This window comes from Varroa destructor, unplaced genomic scaffold (assembly GCF_002443255.2).
Source record: "Varroa destructor unplaced genomic scaffold, Vdes_3.0 BEIS01000006.1, whole genome shotgun sequence".
NCBI classification, from domain to species: Eukaryota; Metazoa; Arthropoda; class Arachnida; order Mesostigmata; family Varroidae; genus Varroa; species Varroa destructor.
Window position 1 is genome coordinate 26,436,010 of NW_019211459.1, and position 24,077 is coordinate 26,460,086.

At 39.0% G+C, this 24,077-nt stretch overlaps 3 protein-coding genes and 1 long non-coding RNA gene across 17 annotated transcripts in view; 3 read left to right on the forward strand and 1 right to left on the reverse strand.

The window, feature by feature from the left end:
• The first annotated feature begins 1,499 nt into the window (after positions 1–1,499).
• Positions 1,500–7,251, forward strand: Coq2 (ubiquinone biosynthesis protein COQ2, mitochondrial). Of its 7 annotated transcripts, none has more exons than XM_022811101.2 (7): positions 1,500–1,605; positions 2,630–2,835; positions 3,257–3,645; positions 3,859–3,991; positions 4,756–4,845; positions 5,426–5,614; positions 6,188–7,251. In XM_022811101.2, exons 2-7 carry the CDS (start codon positions 2,656–2,658, stop codon positions 6,305–6,307), a joined length of 1,101 nt encoding a protein of 366 aa, XP_022666836.1. In that variant the 5' UTR covers positions 1,500–1,605; positions 2,630–2,655; the 3' UTR covers positions 6,308–7,251. The 7 variants fall into 7 exon arrangements, with proteins under 7 accessions (XP_022666836.1, XP_086848178.1, XP_022666840.1 ...); XM_086992052.1 differs by having other exon boundaries at positions 3,320–3,645; XM_022811105.2 differs by having other exon boundaries at positions 1,524–1,605; positions 2,635–2,835.
• Positions 7,252–7,394: 143 nt separating this feature from the next.
• LOC147755041 (uncharacterized) lies at positions 7,395–18,362 on the reverse strand. Of its 2 annotated transcripts, none has more exons than XR_015329627.1 (3): positions 18,222–18,362; positions 17,637–17,928; positions 7,395–9,295 (listed from the first exon to the last, which is right to left on the reverse strand). It is a non-coding gene; the product is annotated as an uncharacterized LOC147755041 (long non-coding RNA). The 2 variants fall into 2 exon arrangements; XR_015329628.1 differs by having other exon boundaries at positions 17,637–17,977; positions 18,222–18,336.
• Positions 8,318–24,077, forward strand: part of LOC111252735 (uncharacterized) — a 44,449-nt gene continuing 28,689 nt past the window's right edge. For 4 of the 5 annotated variants that reach the window (XM_022811095.2, XM_086992047.1, XM_086992048.1 and 1 more), the window contains exon 1: positions 8,318–9,286. In XM_022811095.2, the coding sequence (XP_022666830.2) occupies positions 9,243–9,286 (44 nt within the window). In that variant the 5' untranslated portion in view covers positions 8,318–9,242. The remainder of the gene's footprint in view (positions 9,287–24,077) is intronic. The other variant, XM_086992046.1, reaches the window with a different exon arrangement.
• Positions 10,612–24,051, forward strand: LOC111252736 (proton-coupled zinc antiporter SLC30A8-like). Of its 3 annotated transcripts, none has more exons than XM_022811097.2 (5): positions 10,612–10,888; positions 14,950–15,665; positions 17,697–17,910; positions 18,244–18,690; positions 19,102–24,051. In XM_022811097.2, the coding sequence occupies exons 2-5, from the start codon at positions 15,094–15,096 to the stop codon at positions 19,375–19,377; spliced, it is 1,509 nt and encodes a 502-aa protein (XP_022666832.1). In that variant the 5' UTR covers positions 10,612–10,888; positions 14,950–15,093; the 3' UTR covers positions 19,378–24,051. The 3 variants fall into 3 exon arrangements, with proteins under 3 accessions (XP_022666832.1, XP_022666831.1, XP_022666833.1); XM_022811096.2 differs by lacking the exon at positions 10,612–10,888 and adding an exon at positions 13,482–14,776; XM_022811098.2 differs by lacking the exon at positions 10,612–10,888 and adding an exon at positions 13,482–14,156.

The window sequence follows — 24,077 nt, forward strand, 5'->3', positions numbered from 1 at the left end:
TATATACGGTCAATCAAAGAACTAAAAATAAACAGAACATTGTTTTTTCCCTATACAGCCAACAGTGGTAATGTGCTACGACAGATAATTTGACGAATAAAGAGCATAGACATAGAAAAGTTACTAAACAAATAGGCCATTCGCATCTGTTTTCTAATACTGTGCTTTGAGGCTCAAAACAAGTCGAGGTAATGTGAAAATAAGAGGAACATCGAGCCAAAAAAGCGAAAAATGTTTATTTATTTATGTGAAGTAGCATTTTGAAAAATATATAGGCGGAACAAAATGTGTGAAAATGAATTTTAGATCCGATTCCGAATCGCCAAATCTACTAGATTTGTCGAATTGCCTAGTGACTGATATAAACTTAAAAAAATAGCAAGTTGATGAAGTTTATGCGCCGAAACTGTATCTGCAAATGTGTATGTATTTTCGACGATGAAGCGTGACATTCGGTGTGCTTTCTGTGGTATTATGTCATTGAATAGGCGTAAGAACCATATTGCCGAGTGCTGGAGTTCGCTTGGTCCATCCATCCATCCATCCATCCATCACGAAAAACACAAAAAATAACGTTCCGCGTTATTGATGCAACAACAATATAAACTAAACGTGAAAGAAGGAATCAATATAAAAAATTTGTATGTTGCGTTCCGGAAAAGTTATTGGAAAGAGGGGTAATGCATGTACTGAACTAAAAGACATTTTACTGGTTATATATATATATATATATATATATATATATATATATAACATGAAAGTATACAATAACAAGTTTCAACTAAATAAAAAATGATAATATATATATATATATATATATATATATATAGATATGCAAAATTTTTGTATTGATTTTATTTATTCTATGCTTCGTGATATCTGAATCTACTTATGATTTAATGGTATCGCGTTTATTCAAATCGGCGAAAATATTGTGATAAAGATAGGTAAACAATGGATAGCTCTAGCACAAGATTCTAGTGCATTATGCCATTATCACTTATCCTTGAAAAAAATAGGTCACACATCTAGATGGGTAAATATAATAGGAAACTATTTATTTAACAGGTGTTGGAACATAACAGAGCCCATTAATATAGTTGAGCAACTTATCGATTCTATAAAAATCTGTCGTAGTTAGAAGGAGTGCTCCATTATTGCGATGAGGAGCTTATAATATGCCCTTTGATAATAATTATCAATAATGATAAACTTTGATAAAAAGAAAAAACGGATCTGGCCTAAAAATGGCATATTTTTGCAAATTATCTTCCACATATCACCGTTTTTCAGTAAAACGTCCTGGGGGTGTGTGTCCGATAGTTCTACTCGTAATTAAGTAGTCGAAAGCTTAGGGTCCACAGGTACATCTGTGAACAGGGCTCGAATTCAGTAGTTCTCAGAAATCGGTTATTGTATCATTTAGCAGTTATAAATAATGCTCATAGGGCATACACGAGATAAGTCGTACAACGCTTATAGCTCAATAGAGGCTAGTGTTTGATTTTTCCCGGGCTCAAAACCTAGTTGATGGGACTGGCGGCGCGAAGAGCATAGAGCAACGTTCGATTTTTCTCTCCTGCTTCGCGCTAGGACAAAACAGATGTAAGTCCAATTAACAGGCATCATTATATCGTTTGAAGAGGCTGTGAATAACATAATTAGCCGTGAATCGTCTAGTGGTCACCTTTTGATCCGAACAGTAAATAAAGGTCATTAGTCAAATTAAATAGTAGCTCTTTGACTCAATAACGAATTCCAGCATTTGCTTCACATACGCTATTTAGCGCACGTTGATTGACAAGGGGCCAGTGATTATCATCTATCAAGAAATAAAGTAAACGCTTTCAATTTGGAACCTTCTCTGTCAAATTGGTAGCAGGGCTATGAAAGTGTCTAGTCGTTCTAAAACAATTTGCCTAGATTTTCCTACTTCGTTTGGATATAGAGGCGCCAGATTGGTGGCAGTGGCTTGTGTGCTAAAGAGATAAGTTCTTGGGTATGTATATATGGAGAGCAGTGTAGATATTTTTTCTACAATAATTTCAAATGTTTATGAAAAAAATATGCAAAGATATAATTTTTTCGATAATTCTAGGATGGACGTTTGTTTCGTCTGAAAAAAATTATTGCTATCTAGTTTCAAAGCCTATTCACTTTTGATATTCCAAGCTTTCACTGTAAAGGAGCCTATTCATAGATATAATAGCGCGAAATCTAATTTGGTGAACTATGTCCCGCTTCGGTCTTATTTACGGATCGAGTGTTGTTTACGGGGCATCCAATTGATATTTTCTTCATAGTACTTTTTTTTGCTGCGAGTGCTCTACCTGTGCGGTTTTTAGCCATCATATTGTTTGAGATACGATCTGTTTCATTGCGAAGGCCACATAACGGGTACGAATACCTACATAATATTTACTATGAAATATAAACATTTCGGATAAGAACTTTTATAACTGAATTGCACGAAATACTAATTTACGATATCAATATCATTTTAAGCAAACGTTTGTTGGTTTCTAAGTCAATAACAACCACGATTTATGTCTTCTTGTGTAACACCGATATTGTGTACTTCGTAATTTCGTCCATCTTGAATGCGTGCGGATGTTGTCCTCGTTCGAAGGCTAGGTAGGAATAACCGGCCAGAGGATGGGTCTGCTCACGAGGCTAGGCATATTATGTTTGCGGACGAAACAGATTCCACGGCTGAATTCACGAGGACTTCTGGAAGAACCGCGTAATTCTCGGGCGACTTTTATTTACGCCAGGTCGACATGGGCAACGCGCACGAATGATAATGTTAACATTTCAAACCAGACAACCCCAAAGGTAATGTATTGGTCATGATATTTCCCTGATTAGTTATCACTGACCACCAGTTCTGGCTATTAATGTGAATGGTCGTGACTTGATATTGATCTTAAAATTAAGTCTCTGTAGTATCCCAATTGTAGTTGGGATTCTACAGAGACTTAATTCTCTCTCTCTACCTTCTTTCCAAGACTAGCTTTCCACGTTTTAAAATTTTCTAACTTCAACTTGTATGCTCGAGGAAACAACGTTAGAGATAACGCCCTCAGTATAGTATCCGACAGGACCGTAAAGCGACATGAAGCAGTAGTTCTTATCTAACGTGCTTCATAAATTTGACAGTTTTTAGAGCTTAAAATTAAAATATTGTCGGTTCGAATTATAAATGCCACTGGTTTAGTATATGATAACACGTCCCTATGTATGTTGTATCTCTCAGGCGCAAGACATAAAAACAGTGTCACTGGAGCGTTTCGTCTCTGTATCACCGTCATGGTTACAGCCCTATCTACGATTAATGAGAATCGAGCGCCCAGTTGGCACATGGCTGACGTTGCTGCCTAGCTTGTGGGCCCTGACCACCGCGGCCCCAGCTGGTTCCCTGCCTGATCCCCGATTAGCGGCATTATTTTGTACGGGCGCTCTTTTAATGCGTGGTTTCGGCTGTACCATCAATGATATGTGGGATCGCGATATCGATCGCCAGGTCGAACGAACGCGCCAACGACCTCTAGCTGCGGGTCGTTTGTCGCGCTGGGACGCTCTTTGGTTTGCCGGTGGCCAAGCAGGCCTAGCGTGCCTTGTATTGTTGCATTTTAATTGGAACACGTAAGAAGCATTTCCTACGCGAATTACGCTTTCGAAAATTATAACCTTTCGTACAGGTTTGAGGTAGCGTGTGCCGTCCTTTTGTAAAAATGTTTGCACTTCACAACTATATCATAAAGCCCTATGAACGTTTTGCTTCCAGAGCTAAGAAAAGTTCCCTGAGTGTTCAATACTCATATAAATTATTTGTATCTATAACTCGTGACATTGCAGAGTAATGCTGGGTCTAGCCTCCGTAGGACTTGTGGTCATCTACCCTGTTATGAAGCGATTTACGTATTGGCCACAAGCTATCCTTGCCGTAGTATTTAATTGGGGAGCACTGCTCGGGTTCTCCGCAGTTCAGGTGAGTTGTCTATTATAGATGAAAGTAGTGAAGATATTATTTTCTGTCGATTGAATTTTCACTAGAGCGATTAACAATCAATAGTTTTTGTGTCATATGTTGCAAATGAAACAACCCGGCCATACGTTCAAGGTACAGATTTCCATTGTCCCGCTGTAGACTAGCAAGCTTTTTTTTATTTAAGACTGATATAGGCTAACTAAAGGTCTAAAAGGGGCGTTTCAAAGCAGAGGTCAAAGATCATTGATTGTCCTCATAGACAGACATTATTAATAATAGGCCTTAGGAAAGCAATGTAGTAATACAAACAGACCTACATCTTTTCTGCTATTCATATAAATGTTACACAAATTGATTCATGTTACTATGATATCCTGGGTATATGATGTGTAAAAAAGTGTTAAAGGCTAAGCAACTGTGTTAGAGATTTATAAACTTATTAGCCATTTTTCGTCGACGTCAGTGTGCATAAAATTCATGCCTTCAATACTGAAAACAACCTTCAGAACCAACAAAAAAAAATAATAACAAATACAAGATGGTGAAGGATAATCGTAAAATTTACGTATAATTGCAATGATTATTTGTTTTTACTTGTCTTTTGACTGAGCTTGCTTTTCTCTTCTCTGCGTCTCAGTTAGTCTCCTCATAAGGCTAACGGCGTTAGGTTTCCTGACGCACTAGCAATAAAACCTGGACTTCACCTGCATTGTTACTGTTACCATACTTGTCTCTATTGTCTAACTACGCTTGCCTAAATTTAGGGTGCAGACATGAGTTGGACTACAGCGTTACCTATGTACGCAGGCGCGTTCTCTTGGACACTCATCTATGATACAATTTATGCACACCAGGTTAGTTAAACGTTTTAAAAGCGAATTATACGAATGTATGCAGAATTCACTTATAATATTTATAGTCGCTTATAAATGAGCAAGATACTGTTGTACTTAAATCCGCTACTTGCTACACTAACAATGAGAAATAAAAAGAAGGAGTGAAGTAAAATATTAGCACTTGAGGTATACTCAGTTACGTTTGAGTTTTTTAATTCGGCAATGTTCAATGTTACTAGTTTAAGGAAAGATACTGTAGTAATGTGGTTCAGCATTATGACTTTTTTATTTGACATTTATTATATGACAGCATTATACTTTACCTAACCTCAGACCGACGTTTTCCTGAATTTATACTTCACTAGTCGACAAGCACCGATTTTGTAACATTTTTTTAAATGTCGCAAAATGTAACTGCTTTATTTTATTTATATTTCTTTTGTAATAGTCCTTTCTAAAATGTTCCTTTTTTTCGTCTTGAATGACCATATTTTATTAGCTATCTCGTTGACGTTGCTAACGATCTCCCTGAATGAAAAATAAATATTGTCATACATTTTTTTTAATACGCTGTACCCGATTTTACGATTGGTTGTAGGATAAGAGAGACGATCTACTCGTAGGGATGAAGTCCACGGCACTGCGATTCGGTGCACGTACCCCTCTCTGGCTAGGTGCCTTTAGCACTTCAATGACAACTGGACTCATTGTAGCCGGCATCACTGAAAACATGGGCTGGCCGTATTATGCAGCTATAGCGGCTTCGTCAGCTCTTCTTACTAAGCAAGTGAGTTTTTGCTAGAATTTGGTCGGCAAAGGGACGTATGAATTAATACGTTGCCGAAGAGTTAGTTAAATCTCGTAAGAGAAAGGAGTTAGCTTGCTTGCTTTCCCTTATATTGCATATAGATTCGTATGAAGCATTCCTTGCTTTAGCTAGTTTTGAATGGACGCGCGAATTGTATTTTCAGTAAAGATCTCTACCTCTCTGCAATAAAATTTTGCACCAATACCCCAAAATATACAATATTAAATTTCCCTTAGAAATCTCATCATGAACAGAAAGGGTAATCATTTTTGTTCTGGCCAAAGTTAGTGGTAAGCTTGCAAAAAACCAGTGCCATCTCATGTAAGGTAAATATTTGTATCGTCCTTACCCATTATAGGGCATGGTATTATTCAGGTGTAACCGTTACAAAGGAAGAAAGGCAAAGATATGATAAAAAATTTACCCGTCAAAATTCAACCCTAATGCATGCAGTAACTTTGACCTTCGCAAACTTAATTCACGAGTTTCATTATTAATTAATTAATTAGTTAATTCACAGTGTATGTATTGCTGTTTCTGACATGCCCACAGGTAGCAACACTGAAAATCGATGATCCTGCTGATTGCGCTAAGAAATTTGTGGCCCATCGAAATATTGGACTTTTAGTACTTTTGGGCTGCATAGGAGGCAGTCTGCTTAAGAGCGTCTAACGATAGCGTTCTGTCTGACGTCTGTTAAGACAACGAATACCCAAAGAGCATTTATTGGGATTATTATTGTTATAATTATGCTTACCTGTTATATTATAACTATGTTGTGACTTTTACCCTCACGGTTGAAAACGACGGAGCTCGTGGCTGTTTTTGCTCTAACAACCCCGATTCGTTTATTAGGAGCGACAAAGATGCATTGAAAGGGTCAGTCTACAATGCGAAATGTATTGTAGACTCACTGCTTTCGTTCGTTTCTTGACCGAAACTGTTGTTTCTGCTACTGTCCAGCTAAGGATAATCTATTACGAGCGATAGATCATTTTGAAACGGCGATTTTCTGTTAAACACGCGTGCTGCTAACTATGAAAAAGCAAATATCCGTAAGGAGCGATTGAGACTGTTCCAGCCTTCTCTGTGCTTACAATGACAAGAGGCACAATGTGACACGTGTGATAAAGTGAGCCCCTCTAGTCATAGAATCACTCCGCGAATGAGAACATTCCAAGGACGGGTATCACTATGAGTTTTATTAATGTATTTATAATAACTGACTGGCACGAAAAGTAATAGATATTTAACGAGCATGAAATGCCCTCGATTAGACATAGCAGTTAAAACAACTTAAACGGCTTCACAAAGGCCTTTGAGGAATCAATGAAGGTGTTTTAAACACGGATGTGATAATAGCTGCGCTCATATAAAGATTTAGTGGATAAGTCGTAAGCTTTTGTAATAACTATATTTATACAAACACAGTAATAGAAGCACCCAGTACATCAGTAGTTCCTCTGAAAGTTAAATAGAGTCTTTTTACACTGACCGGCACTTCAATATGCGGAACAGACAACGAATATAGCAGTTGGTTGACAGTGTAACTGTGCTCACCAACTATCTACTTTTAAGTTAGCGTTAACCTGAATAAATGAAATCCTGAAACTTTTTTTCAAAAGTACCATGAATTAGTAAAATGTTAATGAAGCCATTAGATCAAAAGCAGATGATTAAGGTAGGTAAGTTTATCCTTTTAATTTGTTAAATGTCATATTAACTTTTGTTTGCAGTAACATATTGATCACTTACTTAATATGCTGAACGGTACATTTATTTCAAGTAGGTCAAGTTTTCTTTAGGTTGGCGTTTCTGTTTACAACTTCCATAATGGTCTCAGTGATATCCTCGATATCATTTTGCATCTTATAACCGTGAGATTCATAGGTGGTATATTATTTTTAAGAATTTTGTTTATGATCTTAATTAGCGCATCGTCAAGGTAAGGCTAAATAGGCCTGCCATCAGCCGTATGATTAGCTTTATATATCTAGTGAGATATCTGGTTATAATTAACAGGCATATTATTTTTGACCATTACAGCAAGTAAAGCGGCAAAGCATTGGTCCGTGCCGTTCTTGCTTACGTATTTCTCTTGTTTTATATTTTAGAAGCATATTTTCAAGTAACTTGTTACTTGAAACCGTATGCTACCGCATTTATTAGGGACCAACATCTTACACTACAATTAGCAAATGGATGAGGTGGAGAAAACGTTGCTTTTTGAAACCCGTTAGTGCGCTCAATTGCGGACTTGATTTAAAACAATTATTATAGACAGTAAATAAAGTTTGCAAGCTCTCTTTTTACCACTGACAAAATAAGAACTTGTTTATATAGAAAATATCGCACACATCGGTTCGAGACTAGTTGTTCGTATCAGAATGCGTGCGAGACTGCGTTAGCGGCTACCAGAAGCTTATAGCTCATAATGTGATTTGACTGATCGCAAATGAAAAATAAAATTATCTACGCGTTTATACGACTTATTATTTTCCCAGAGGTAGGTACATCATAGGACGGCTCTTTTTTCATGTCATAGTACAATATTAAATTTTTTACTAGATGAAGCTCTGTTTGCTAGGGACGGCACGATCAGTATTAAGCACTCAGCTTTTTTGTGCCTCAACGAGCCGTTCTTGCCTACGACGTAAGAGAGGTTTGCATTAGATGTGATGTAGGCAATGAGGTATTACTTGGTGTATGTTTACCTCTTAAACGGCCTCTGACAACTGAAACTGAGAAAAACAAAGTTAATAGGCGGAGGCGGCCTTGGTAAAGAGGTATAGCGCAGCTTTTACACTGCAAGCGACCAAAGCGCCAAAAGGGTGCGCGTCTGCACCGCCCGTCATCATCATCTTCACCACCTTTGCTATGTAACAGACACACAGACAGACAAAGGCATATATAGAGAGTCAGTTCGTCTTCAGAACATAACACCAGATCGGTCGGTCTTTTTTTCTCTCTTCGCTGATAGCAAGGAAGAGCCTGTTTCCTTTCACTCTACTGTATGCTCTAGTGAACCAATCCGAATTATTGTGAGCACGTTTATCCGAGCACCTGAGTATGTTGCCCCGCCTCTTCTTAATCTTTATCACTGTTGAAGACTAGCGTTCTACCTGTCTTTACTCCGCATATGGCCTAAACGTATTCTTGTTACTGCGCTGGTTTGGCGTTTCGTGAATTTGCACTTGTTATCTGAGTGGCGGATCGTCTTCCGTTACTAAATCACACAAAGATCTACAAATAAGGCTACCCCCATGATGGTCGACGGGCCACGTTATCGCTAGCATTTCAACAATGAGACTATTCTACCAGGTAACTGCGGTTACTGAGTGTTTGTGGCTGAATAACGGTGAATGGTCGTTCGAGTGGTGGTATACACAAGTTCGTGTTGTATTTAACAACATGTCTGTTTTTTTTTAACTAGCGAATCGCGTTTTGTTCTAAACATGTTTGCGTGACGGTGTATTCGTTGATATTCATCAGTATCGGAATTTTTTCGTACTCAGTTGCTACAACGGAAATCCTGCTGATGTTTAAGTCGTCGGGCACGTGAGTGCGCTCTGCGATGTTACGTTGACCCGTCAGAGTTGAACAGTCGATGTATCGCGGAGAAGGATGCTTCACTGGGATCGCCTCGCGATGGTGAGTTACCTGAAACGGTTCGATTATGCTATGATATACACCAATCTTCGATCAGGAATATAGTCAATAATTCTCAAGTATTTTGGATATCGCGATTTATAATAGGCAGTTTCCAGCAATCGCAGACAGATCACCGATGAGATCTTAAAACTTAGGATATGCGCGAATTTCAAAATCCGGTTTTGTCAGCGGACCGCTATAAGGGATAAATATCTAAATGAATAATTATAAGATATCCAGAGAGAGGGATGTTCGGTTTTATTCAGAAGTTACATAAATATGACTACTACTAAGAGAACTCGAATCTTCAGCAACAAGAGGGGACGCTCAGCACATTGGGATATTACTCATTTAGTTATTTATGAATGCCATACAACTGATAAACTTGAGTAAACATGACCAATTAAGAACACAAGAAGGTTTATAACATCAAAATATATTGCCTTTCATCACAATAGAGCTTTTGTCAATAGGAGGGATAGAAACGGGAAGTCTGAGACGTGGCTTTTTGCTCTCAGTGATGAACAAAGAATTTGAAATATGGGAACACCGTGAAGTTCAGACAAAGTGTTTTTTAAAAAGCATTTTTTTAGGTGCGCAATTGAACAAAATTTAAAGACGTAGAAAATGTATGCTGCGCAGATTAGCACATTTAATAGACTTTCATAGACTTTTTATTTACTGAAATAATCCGCCTACATATAGAGTGTATCTTAGGCCACATGTAGCTTTACGGGTTACATAAATACAGTAGAGATGTTAAGGGCTCTAGCTCCTCATGGCATCCAAGTTGTAATTTCCACTCACATCAACAAGACAGAAGTGGTGAGAGAGTTGACAGCCTGTTATGCTGGTTCTTAATTTTAATACAATAATTCGAAATGTAAAAGGTTTCTAGCGCATGTTGACATACCGTAAACTTGCCATTTAGTTAAAAATTCTTGTTCAAACGTTATACATGCGGCCAGCTTTTACCCAGCTGTTGTTTTTTTTACAGAATATGCCCATTTATGCATCATTCCTGTGTCACTAATGTATGTGGCATGTTTGACATGGTGGACTCACTCAGAATAAGCCTGATGAGGCACGATTGTTATTCTGTTAACAGCAATCTGCATGACATATTCTATGGTTATCTGTAGGTTTTACGTATTCTGTGACACGCACTTTCTCGGAGAATGCCACAACCATAACAAAGGCAGTTTTCGCTCCGTCGAAAGCGACGTTCAAGTCCGCTGAAGGTCGGATAGCTATTTCAACCTAGTGGCGGAGATAGGCTGAGACCTGACTCTTTGCGTTGTTTCATCGTTGCCGATGGGTGCATTTCAAAAGTTATCCGATGCCTTCTAGCACTACGAATGCGTGCTCCTCTATGTAATGGACAATGTACAGTGAGACACTTAGGACGATACAGAAATAAATGCCATTAAACAAGCTGGAAGATAGTGTCAATTCCAAATGTTTATTCGAGCTGTTTGGTGATTTACATCGATGCTTGAACATGCAATCAGTTACGGTAATCTAATACCTGTGAGAGACTCGTGAAAGGGGTACTTCCTAATGCCGTGGTAGATTCGCCAAACGAATGAAATCGGAAAAACGGTAAGCGCGTAAATAAATATTTAATAAACTGTATTGTCAGTTACAAGTATGCTATATGGGCGATTTGGGACTCTGAATGTAACTTCGTCTACGTCATCTGGGAAAAGTAAAACCCCGGTTTTCGTAGAACACAGAAGACGGTTACTCTTTCACTGTAAGTCGCTTCTCCGTCTGCTTCACCGGGCTATAACTAACTGACGCCGCAATGAATTCTGCGTACGATTTCATGCCATATCAGGAATTTCTGGTATAGAAGGTTGGACAAACCATATACATCTAAAGCGTTTTACTGGCAAAAAATGATCCGCTTGCAGCCTTTGAGTATAGACTATAACTTCCGAAAAGTCATATGCCTGCGTGCTTATGCACCATATAGCGCCTAGAACGTGCACGCTAGCTGAAAATTCGTTTTCATCCACAAAGCGGGCATCTAGATCGTGCGCAAGGTAGCAGTCGTCACTGCAATTGATTTCTGCATTTAACAGTGAAGATTTTTTCACCGCTGGAAAAGCAAGCATGGTCTGGCTGCTGGGTTCTTGAAATAACTCAAAAGCAATCAACTCCGATTGTGCATTTTATTTCTATTTCATATAGAAGGTTTCTATTTGAGTTTGCTAGAAAAGAAAAATTCGATTAACGGTAGGTTTAAACGTATTATATTTAGCCACTAGGGAACGCATTAAGAAACCAAAATAGTTAGAAATACATATCAGCACCTTTTTAATTAATTCTGAAATCCTTATTGTGGTTTGCCTCCCATCTTCTTCATAGAAAGATACTTTTGCCTCTCGATCGGCTACGTACTCAGTAAGAGATAAATGCAACAATAGGTCAAACCGCCAGCAAAAGTATGTCTTAGCATATAGCTGCTATTTTGTGCGTATAATTACGGATACATGAAATGTGTATGACATAAAGGAAATCGAAGAAGCATACCAAGCCTCCTAAAGAAGCAATGGCAAGACTATGTCCTGCATATTATCATGTAAAACGATTCCTATACGTACTACACCAGTATATGACTGTTTAGCTGTCCACGGCCTTTATAGAGGTCTCTGTGATAATTTAGTGGGTAACGCATTTGCCCCCTAATCCTAGGAACACGTTGTGGTCTAGCTTCAAACTCGGGCATAGACAGACTTCACTTCGTGTGAGAGTCAGCCGTCTATTTAATAAAACGCCCAACGGCAATATTGGATGTAAAACTTAAAACACAAAGGTCTTTATAGAAAAGCTAAGAAAGACTCCTGACCAGCAAACTGCACGACGATTCGGCCTGTTTGGTTTCATCACCTGCTTCAAAAATGTCAGTATATAATACCACTATTTTATTTTCGTATTTACGCATAAGTATTCGCAAGGATACTGTTTCTGGTAGACGGAACCTCCGCATTGAATCTTTTAGGAAAAGTGGAGTCTCCTACTATTAGTAGGTCAATTGACTCAGTGCAGTGAGCTGTTGGCTTAGAATTGGTTGGGAAACCTTGACTTATACGCGGCCTGGACAAAGCATCCATCTCACGATTAAATTTTCCTAAATCAATAAAAGACCTTACTACACTACAGGAACATAAAGTAAGGCCAGTTTTAAGCGGCGATTCGAAGAATTGCTTCTTATCTCACTAGTAGCTTCTGAAGGTGGAACGAAGGTGGAGCAGGAGAAGGAAGATCAGTTCTTTGCTTCGTAGCACTACCGCATGTGCTGTCGCAGTAAACCCGCCTCGACAAAACCTTGTCTTCATTTTCTGTACATTAATTTAGAGTTTAAGTAAACTGTACTGGTCTTTAGGTGTGGTCAGAAACTAATGGAAGTGGAAGTGATTTCTACCAAATAGCCCCAAATCATCTGTACAGTACAGTGCGCCATCTCTCATAGGATAATGATTTTCACCCAGAAGGATCATTAATGGGCCAAGATTGTCCCCCCCCCCCCCGTCGTCTGATTGAAAAACCCCTGTTCCGAAATGCCATCGTCGGTGGTTGTTTGGGTCTCTTGTAGTATATGTAATGTGCACGAATTAATAAGTTATTAAATACGCCACTTGAAATTTCTGATTTATATGAGTAAGCCGTTAACTGATATAGCTAATCAGATACGTATACAACACAATTCCCCGTTATACCTTCGTATAACCTGAGCATTACGGTATTGGCGCGCACCTCCTGTCTTATGATTCGAAATATCGAGAAAGAAGATGACGCATTTCGGACGTCAGCTCATGTGTAGGCCTTGAGGAGTCGTATTCCACGTTGCTTCATTTACAGCTTTAACACAAACGATTCTGCTTTAAAATTATAGCTGTGTTTGTATTTTATATAATCTCGTTGTATGAATATCTGAAACAAGAAGCTATAAGAATGAATTATGACGGTTAGCGGAAACAGACAAACTGAAGAACATTTATTTCACTGCTCTCATTGTAATTGTCAGCGCGCTTCTGCCATTTAGTTTTTGTTACTATTAGATCTCAGGGTCTGCTGTCAATTTACCAGGGAAACCCCAACTAATTTTATCGATGAAGACGTCGAGACCGACTTTAAAGATCTTTTTTGCATGTTTAGTGCTGATTTATTTATGTACTTTAGTTATATCTCCTCGGATGTATTTTTTTTATTAGAAAAGTAGTTTTACATAATAAATGTAATAAAAGATGGACGAAACGACAGACCGTAAACAAAACCGGCAACCTGCGTCAGTAGCTATCGATGAAAAATCAAAGTAACAAAGTGTAACGAGATTTCAACTGTCTTATTTTAAGCCACAGTTCTAAAGATATCATTATGTAAACCCATTAAACTGGATCAAAAAAACCGCACTGATATTGTTGGAGGAAAAAATGTCCATGTTCCTGCTTGAATGCGCACAGCTAGTTCATAGTAAAAGGTCAGTCGTTTCTCCCCAGTAATGTTTTGAATGATATCGCATCCACTGATTCGTTGTCGAAACATGTAGTGTGAAATATCACTTTTAGAAAACCGATTTATATCTGGTCAATGCCCTATTATAGTCCCATTTGATAGCACTTGTTTTCCACTCGCAAGGGAGCGTAAACCATCATCAGTGGTGTGATTCCTTTCTTCGCTGCCCGCTATTGTTATTCTGCGCTAGCAGACAGCAAAAGTATTCACCTACCACCATAACAAACAGAAGTCTGTTTGGACAGCCAGTCAGGTCAATGAGTAGTAAACTAACTAGCAAGTCAAGTCAACCAGGAGGAAGAGAGGGACGACGAAGAGCCAGTCGTCGCTAGCGGCAGGAGTCGTAGAGGTAACGTTAACAACGACCAGCGCAAAAAGATAGCAGTAAAAAGCTTATCATAATACACAGCATCTGTATAGAAAGCAACTGGCACAGTTAGATTACTTCTGCTGTTGATTGCTATGTGAATGAAAAGACGACAGTGGTATTTCGCTGGGTCGATCGCTGTTGACCGCGTTACTCGTTGATTTACTGAGCTGACTGTCGGTGAATATCGTTATTGTCGAGTATATTGATTGACTGGTTCTCTTCGGCCAATGTAACTTCAGCTGAGATACTGCTAGCTTCTGCCACTATTTGACCGTCTCCGTAGGTTCGCCTGTGAAAATTGACCCACTCTCTTCGATATATTGTGGATATATAGCCTGTAGGCTTGTGTATAGAGTTCCCTGTACACGTCGGACCTTTCACGATTTCGCACAAACTCTACGGCCAGCTGAACACTGACAGCAAAGGATAACTCGTTTGCAAATAAAAGAAAGAGTTTTCGGAAAAAACGTTCTAAAGCAGTAGGATCATCTAGCTACTGAATGAATAATCTACGCGCTTGATTGTGTGATCAATTTCGTAGTGTATGGGCTTGACTGCGCTACATTGTTTCGCGGTTTCGTCTTTTGGGACCTATTCGAGTACGTCGTAATTTACTGCACAATCACTAGATATAGAAACAAATTTGGTTTATGCAGCTGTGAGATTTATAAAACCGACCTGAACGATTTGCTATTTCTCTTAAATATACAACACATTTCCGCATATTGTCTTCGAAGATCTTATTTCGTTCTTCTTTGTAACTAATCTGCAGTCCGCGGTGTTCATCGATTTCGGACGCGACAGTATTGAACTTGCATCTGCAGTGAGTGCGTGTAATCAGATCTTTTAAGGGATGCCGTAGCCAAAACGGAAAGACGGGCTGGCGAAGGCGCCTGGGTGGGGGGGGGAATTAACGATGAACGCGTTTCGACGGGCTCTAACTGGAAAAAATGAGCCCGAGAACGGCTCTGATGGCGACCTGGCAAATCTGTGTCGAGACGATGAGTTAATCGGCGTTCTTGATTCAGCCCAGACCCGACTGGCTCTCGTGGAAGAACTCGAGACAGTGGTGAACGTAGATAATAGCCTCAACAATGTTACGGCTCTTGCCGCAACCGTACTGGGGGCCGGTGTCGGCGACGGCCCCGGGGGTCCACCACTTTTGGCCGCTTCAGCCGGACCCGTTGTTGTAGGGGGAACAGCTACAACCGGCCTCAAGGTCCAACACCAGCACCATCACCATGGATACGTCGGTGAAGATCAGCTAATTGGCGATGTCGCTTCTTCGGAATCGACTTCGCTTCTCGACGATTCAAGCGATGATAGTGGCGCAGACGAGAATAGTCCAGCACCACATTGCCATCAGTCAATGGTAGGAGCATCAGCTGACGAACCTGGAAAAGGTGCTACCTGGAAATTGTGCTGCGCGTTCGGCCTCTGCTTGTGCTTCATGATCGCCGAGATGATAGGTGCTTACATTTCTAACAGGTGAGTCAAGCCATCCTTTAGATAATCGGCAGAAAACATTTCAAATGTAACAATATGTGTTTACAACTGTCTGTAGAAAAATTATGACCGTGTTGAAAAAGAAATGAAAGGCTACTGCAATTTGAAATGTAGCACTGGCTCATTACTAAAGAAGACGATGGTATTTCGATGGAGTTGTGCGAGTAGAACGACGTCATACGTACACAGGGAATTGTATGACTTTAATCGAGTTCGTTTTTCTTGGTTTGAATCGTATGTTTTTGATATCTCTTGAGCCAGTTTCTTTCTTTTAATATATTATCATTATTTCACAAAGGACGGTATTCAGTATAGAAAAAACATCATAGACTAAATGATAGCCCCCATTCCAATGAAGCAAACATTGGTCTTTGATAATTTAAAAATATGTTGTGCCCTCACGTTGCAACTGGTTAGACTTATAACGATTTACCAGATTAATCAAAAATATTTTTATTCACTTTTGTATAGAATATATAATCTTTACCAAACATGTCTCTTTTTAAATTTCAATGTGCTTTTGTTTATGAGTAACATCGGGACGAATCCAATATAATGAAGTGATTTTTGACAAAGCTTTAGAACATTTGAAGGGACTCTCAGTTAATTCAGCTTTTCTAAACGCCAGGTTAGGTAAAAATGTTAGAATGCAGATATGTCAACAAGGAAAATTAAGTGCTAAAGCGTATAGCATGTGGGGGGAAGTTACACCGTTATGTAGAAAAAGGTTTTTTTCTTTGAATTCCGTTTTGTAAAGTGTCACCAGTTTTGGTGATTAGAGTATTTTGACTGTGGTTATGCTTACGACTTACAGAATTCAACATATTCTAGTCTCATGAAAGTTATATTGTACGATAGAACTTACGTCCACTAAATAGAAAGAAATAAAAAATGATTTCCTATACAGAAATAATTTTAGTACGAATCGTAAAGAATATTGGTTTATACTTATTTATAACGAAGTAATATACGAATTGTTATCTATCGAAGTGCCAAGAGATTTTAGGCAGATTTTGCCTACTTATTAATAGTTTAATGTTAAAGTATTTATGGCGCAGCTGTCAGCCTTAAAAAACAAACAACTGCGCTGCTCAATAAAACAATTCAGACTGTTTTATTTAGATATAAAATTATGGCTTTTCTTTAGGACTGCACCACTAAAATGGAAATCTATGAAGTCAGATTATGACCAGATACCATACGCTGTACAAATTTGAAGCTTCGGAGGGCTAGAGTACACCTTCCTATATATCAACAAGCTAAGATTTGTAATTTTCAACTTCTTTTCTTATAGTAAATTAAAGATAATGCGAATAGGCAATCAAATGAATCAATGACGAATTTACTTTTAAAATTGTCTATCACAATTAGAATTTTTGCACAGTGATTTCGAGGAGGAATTTTAATTAGTGTCTTATCTTTGGCTATTTATGCTGTTAATTAACCATCACTTTTTCGAAATTATTCATTCTAACGCTTGAAAAATAAACATACGATTTAATAATCGGGAACAGAACTTCTGTTTATCAGAGGCAAGAATATAGTCATAATCTGATGACCTCTAATGAATCTGAAATAAACTACGCTTTTTTTCATCTTTTTTCTTCTGAGATGAGAAATTTTTTTCATCTTACAACTGTTTGAATTTATATAAATAATACAACACATATAACAATAATTCTAGTAATAATAATAACTAGAACAAGTGGTTTGATTTTTAAACGAACTTTGTTTATATAAGGTAGCAATACAATAATAGTTTATTTATGAAACTGGTTCAGAGCCAAATCTAAAACAAATTTCCCTCTGGGTAACATTTGAACTGCAGTTTTTAGCTGTCTATCATCATTTGTATATCGTCGAATGCGTCGGGCTACATGATTTGTGTGAGCTAGGTAACAATTATACTGAAATTAAATGCTAACCTTTAAGCGCGATCAACATGAAACTTACCTCGACGTCATTTTCGTATTTTATGTCTGGCACGGGTTGATCTGATTATCTGTTATACAGCACGGCTATCTATTCGGATGCTGCACACATGCTGACAGATCTAACTGGGTTTGGACTGTCGATCGCTGCAATAATGATCTCCGCTCGCCGAAAGCCGACGTCGCGCCTTCCATTCGGATTTTATCGTGCAGAAATCCTCGGCGCCGTTGCATCCGTCCTTCTCATTTGGGTTGTGACAGGCATCCTTGTCTACGCTTCCATCAAACGCATCCAGGTGGCTAATTAGGCCGTTCTAATAACGGTTGTAAAATCTGACATTATCTGACGCACGTTTGATGTTACTGCAATGTAAATCACTTGAGAAGTAGTCTACATTTATCATTGTGTGACGTTTAGAAACGTGTTTGCGTCACCAGTTCAGAAATCGAACAAACATCTTAACACTTTCATATGAATAATCCCTCTTCAAAATTGAACTGATCCGTTACTCTATCTCTCTCTCCTCCCTCTGTCTATCTCCCGACTAAAGTCGTGTTCGAATCATTTTAGCGTTTTTGGGTACATTTTTCCAATATTCGCTTTTACCTTTCATTTCTGTTTCGTTTAGACGGACGATTTTGAGATCGACGCGAACACGATGATGCTGGTGAGTGCTGCGGGCGTCGTCATGAATGCAACTATGGCAGCCATCCTTCACGGTTCAGTGCCCTGTGTACTTAATATAAGCGGAGGCGGTCATTGCCATTCACATGGAGGCCTTTCAAGTGGACACGGAACTCATATTGGGCATGGAAACGTTGGTGAACAAGGCGTTGGCAGTTTCGGCGCTGGAGGAAACCGTGATAGAGGCGCGACTAATATCAATGTTCGCGCTGCCATGGTTCACGTGTTCGGTGATCTATTGCAGTCAATTGGAGTTCTTATTTCAGCCTATCTCATCAAGAACGATCCCGCCTTGAAGCTGGCCGACCCTATTTGCACGTTCATCTTTTCAACGCTCGTATTAGCCACCACCGTTGGTATTATGCGTGATGCATGTGCTATTTTAATGGAGGTAAGTCGATTGTTTTTTTTATCGCTAGACTATTTTATTAGATGGTATAGTACTAGAAATATACATTTATGGTGGAGTCACACACTGCTGGTATGTTTTATGATTTTTGTACAAGGGTATTGAAATGTCTTAGTTAAACAATGTAGACGACTAAGCTGATTTTATTCTAAGTACTCTTTCAAAATAATGTAACCGCCTTATGTTCTCTTACGGCCTAGTTCATCAAAAGAGCCAAGCTCGACTAAAAATCATTCGATTTCAGGTTATCACGTTCTTCTTGTAATTGAATGATAAAAAGGGGACTATATTAACATAAGACTTGCACTGCCAAGCTCTTGCACACTTACAAATTAGCAATGATTTTAACTTGAGGAAATGCCCTTTAATAGCGCGTTCTTTTCCACTCAACAGGCGTTCCCTCGAAAGCTGAACTATGCAGCAATCAGGCTTGGCCTTGAGGCCGTGCCTGGCGTCCGACACGTGCATAGTCTCCGCGCTTGGAGTCTATCAATGGAACGTATTGTGTTCAGTGCGCATCTTGCAGTGGACGTTCCAACTGATCGCGACATGGTAATGCGTGCCGCCCAACGTCTGCTACGAAAACGTTTCCGGCTATCAGATATTACCCTGCAGATTGAAACATATGATCGGCAAGCAATCGCGCTCTGCGAGGATTGTCAGCTTTAGCAGCGCGTGAAGCGGAAGAGGCGAAGAGAAGCAAATTGCGATACTTCTCTGTTGCGATATGTGATCCAGCTAACGTAGAGGGAACCAGCAAGCAATGGTGATCATTTCAATGATAACTAAAAGCTGCAATAATATATGAGGCCAAAGCCCCGATGAAAATCTGTTACTTTGGGCAGAAGCAGATATAATATTCGCTGCACTGGATATACTTGCCCGCTGGGCAGAAAATCTGCGAAAATCTATTACAAAGAAAATCAGCAAAATCGCGAGCAATCTGTAAAAATTGTTATTCAAGTACATTGGCAGAATCTTGTCTTTCGCAGTGTTTCTTCATATAGAATCGTTTTCGGGAGAAGATCAAGATGCTATGTATTCAACTCACTCATCCAGTTAGCTTTACTGCTTCAGCTAATGCCATATTCGTAAGGGAGACGAGTAAATTCAGATTATTATTATTATTATTTACATGACGTATTTATTACTATCGTTAGGCACAGACAGGCGCTTGTTCACCAATGATTGAAGGTTCTGCGCTGCAAACAAAAAAGCGGACATTTCATAAAAAGATGTATTTTAACTATTTGTATATGACTGAAGTGACGTAAGTGTTCACGCGACTAATCATAGTAGCGACAAAATAAGTGTATAGGATCTGATGATACTAAAGGAAACAACAAATGAGCATGAAGCTGTTTGGAAAAAATGATTGACAGCATGGATCCTCTGTACGTCGAAGAAATATATCGAGTTTAAGCTCATCTGAGATTTCAACCGTGGCAGTTTGTGCAACAATTAAAAAAACGACTTCGGTCTTCCAGACCAGGTTTTCTGAGCTACGCCGAAATAGGCCCAAAATGAAGATAAAAAGAAAAACCGCACAAGAAGACAGAAGACAAAAAGAACGTATCATCACGCAGTTGTCTATTATTTAGTTGGGCATGTTGTGTTTACGGCTATGATGGCTGTGCCTGATAATAATAATAATATGCGTTTTATTAGCATATGTATTAGTCACCGCCGGCCGTAATTAAACCGAAAACAAGATAACCAGCTAACGTACATATCATGCAAACATAGACCGCGCACTGTACTGGATATTCGCGCTGCTTGATAGCGTTGGAAACTAGAGCGAAAAGAGATAAACATCTTGTGTGTAGTACACTTTTGCTGTATGAAGACGCAAATATATAGTCAGATAAAGAGATAATAAATAATGGGTGCGGCGGAAAAGGATAACAGAGGAAGCGCACGGTGGGGGTGGGCCTCTTTTGCGATTGATTAAAGGTTTGTGTTCATGTGACTGTGTTCCAAGTGGCTTCGGCTTGGCTCTGCGTAGGTGTTCATTTGTCGGTTGAGTCTAGTCTAGAAGTATGTTCGCATAGAACAATGTCTGAAATGTCGACTCGTTCCTAAATTGTACCAGCCGTTCGGTTTAGATATATTTTTCATTAGCTAACTGGGTAGCTATATTTTCCATTAGCTAACTGGGTAGCTGTGTGTCGAAAAAGTAGGTAATAATGAGGCGCTTGTGCTGTTGAGAAGCTTGGTTGTGCCTTCCGAGGCGGATTCTGGTAAAAACAAGCCAATGCTAATGGCTTCTGATAACATGTGTTCTTGCTACGAGGCAAAGCCACCTTTAGCCAGATGCTGAGGGTTGTAAACTCTTGGCCTGTTTGTGCGACAGCGACACTGGCGGCTTAATTGAGTAGGACGTAACTATTTTTATTCAATTTACCTTTTCCTCCAGCCTCGTCATGGCGTATTCGCTTCTAAATTGAATTGAGATCACACCCCAATGATTTCATTACGTGGAAAGAAGACAACGTTGACGAAAATGGATTAACACTAAGCGTAGGCAAACTCTTTCAAGACATTGAGTTACTTTTTGACGCCCTATCTGAACAATAAAATAAACTTGAATACCATGGGCAGGCTAGAGAAAACAAGCAAGCATATATATATATATATATATATATATATATATATATATATATATATATATATATATATATATATATTGTCAAGCGCTTTTTGTAGACTTCGCATTTTTTTTACAAGGGTTCTAACGAATGACAGTCACAGGGGCTATCATACTCAAGAACATTAACCTTATGAAGCAAAACAGTAAGCTGATTGATCATAAACGTTGACTACGTTTCGCACATTACAAACTGATTATTATGTCCACCTCTGAGACGAACATTATAACCATACCTCAAAGAGAATAATAGCGGCTTCCTTAGACACATTTGTAAGATAAAGCTCTAGCTTAAGTATTGAGCCGTATATTTATATACTTTTGCTACATAGAATTATATACCTGCGAATGGTCCTCAACCGTATGCACATGTATCAAATATTTCGGAACTGATGAAAAATGTAACTGTGTGTCATCTGTTCTATCAAGCTGTCGGAATGTGTGCGGTTTTTCGTTTTTAGCGGGGGACAATTGGTCTCATTTCTATTTGTAGACCATAACAGTTGACTTTCAAATGAGACAACAAAAAAAAAACTACAATGGCAGTAGCAATAATGGTAGTGTCATAATCCGTGCGCTGCGATACGCGCTGTTGTGAGTCATCCAGGGGGTAAAAAGTTTTGAGGTGCTCCAGGCTGTCTGCTATAGCTTGGGGTGCTTTCTGCAGCAAACATTTAGTGACATTGGCGGTCGTTATGAATGTTTAAGCGCGTAGTTTTCGGTAAACGTTGTCAACTGCCCGTATCACACTGCTTAGTATCGGCCGTTGTGCCGCTCGATACCGTTTTTGTTGGATGACAGAACACCTCGTTTACTTTAGGTCTCTCGAACCTGCCAAATCGAAAACGATGTTGTCATAGACTACTCTATTATGCTGGGTTGTGGGCGCTTTGAAACCATTTATTTTTATCTTTTTGTAAGGCGCTTATGCTCGTTGGAAATAGGACATTTATCAGCAGGAGCTATGTTAGCTCTGACCGATGTATTAATATATTAAGTACAATTTTATGGACTGTTCACATTTATTAGTTAGATGATGCGCTGTGCAAAATCATGCAGTCTCATTAAAATAATGAAAACTAGCAGCTGTAATTCTTATTATAGCCTGCCAGAAATAATTGAAGCGTCTAGCTAGGAGGTGAAAACACACATTGCGAAGGAATCCATATTCATGACCTTAGTTTTAAGTATGAATTATATCAACATTCATATGCTATGAATAAATACGTAATGTAGACCGCGTTTCTATATAATAGATTTAACCATACACAACAGCCAAGTAATTAATCAACAACTGAACACTTAATTCACGAAGTCTATCAACTAGTTATTAATAGCAAGGGTGATTATGGTATTGTTAACATTATGTTCTTCCTATCCTATAATGTCAGTAAGCTGTCATTGTCATTGACACTTCATTTGAATCAGAGTATGAAAATATCGTTTTGCCAGTATTGCCACGCTAGATGACGGTACAGCCTTTGTATAGAGCGCGAGACATACACACCAACTATATATATATATACCAGTATTGAGTCTAACATTGCTTGGCAGTTAGTCAACTGTGATCAACCAGACCTAGAGGAATAACGCCACGAAGTAAGCTGAAATATGGTGAAGCTTCCATCTTTTGTGTACGAATAAGCGAAAACACATTTTAGATCCAAGATCATATACATCGATAAGATTTTCCACATGGCAAAATCGAATGATAATAATAAATCATGTGCAACGTTGTCGTGCTATATCCAATACGATTTAAACCTACACAATCGACCACACACGCCTCGACGTACAGTTCAACTCAAACAACAAATGTGTGGCGAAGATTGACAATCAGATACGCCATACTAGAAAAGAAAAAAAAAAAGATACGATCTGCAATTGACATCTATTACGCTAGATCAAATAGCTGAAATAAAGAAGGGAACGAAGGAAGGTGTACAAATAACGACTATTCGGTTATGATGATGTCAACCGTTAGCGATTTTTTGATGTGATGAATGTTACTTGCTGCATAGTGAAAAGCATGTGACAAGCATCGATACATTACTGTCGATATGGGTACACACATACAGTTAAGTAGACGTGTGTAAACATGATAAAATTTTAACAACGGCACTGAAGCTGTAAGGAATAAAAGGGACATTCTGAGGGGGCTTATGGGCGATAATTCAATAAACGGCTTCAGCCCGGCCGCCAAGCGAACACGTTCGCTCGGCAGCTACTAAGTCATTAGCTGGCAGGATAAACCAGTTCGACGAAGAGTTTGCGCTGACAATTTATACTTGGCAAATGGGCCACTAGAAGAGGCTACTTTTCCGTACAATGCACGCCGACCTGTAAATATATGGGGTTGTAAATGCTTAGCCTTCATATAGATTCACACCTTTTCATGCGGTGACGAAAGTGTGTGCAAGTAGAATTCCATAATTAGACTTTATGACAACAGAGTGGATACACAGCAAGTTTGACCCAAATTGAAAATTAGTAGTAGAGAACAGGCAGTTCTCAGTAAACCGGTGGTCGGAAGTGTTAATAAGTGCTCCCGATTGAATGTCAGTCAACATAAGAAAGGCGCATTGAAGGTAATAATAGTGATTACGGCATATGTAACGACGGTGGGTGTCGACGATGACAACAGTGATTTTGCTTACGACCACAGATACAAATAGAATAAAACATGAGGACTATTAGGGTTCGAGTTTTTTTTCTCTATTGG

Coding starts and splice junctions, on each gene's coding strand:
- Coq2 (XM_022811101.2), top strand. CDS start 2,656: ATGGGTCTGCTCACGAGGCTAGGCATATTATGTTTGCGGACGAAACAG. Junction 3,646..3,858: donor TTGCATTTTAATTGGAACAC/GTAAGAAGCATT, acceptor GTGACATTGCAG/AGTAATGCTGGGTCTAGCCT. Junction 5,615..6,187: donor CAGCTCTTCTTACTAAGCAA/GTGAGTTTTTGC, acceptor ACATGCCCACAG/GTAGCAACACTGAAAATCGA.
- LOC111252736 (XM_022811097.2), top strand. CDS start 15,094: ATGAACGCGTTTCGACGGGCTCTAACTGGAAAAAATGAGCCCGAGAAC. Junction 15,666..17,696: donor GGTGCTTACATTTCTAACAG/GTGAGTCAAGCC, acceptor TCTGTTATACAG/CACGGCTATCTATTCGGATG. Junction 17,911..18,243: donor CTTCCATCAAACGCATCCAG/GTGGCTAATTAG, acceptor TGTTTCGTTTAG/ACGGACGATTTTGAGATCGA.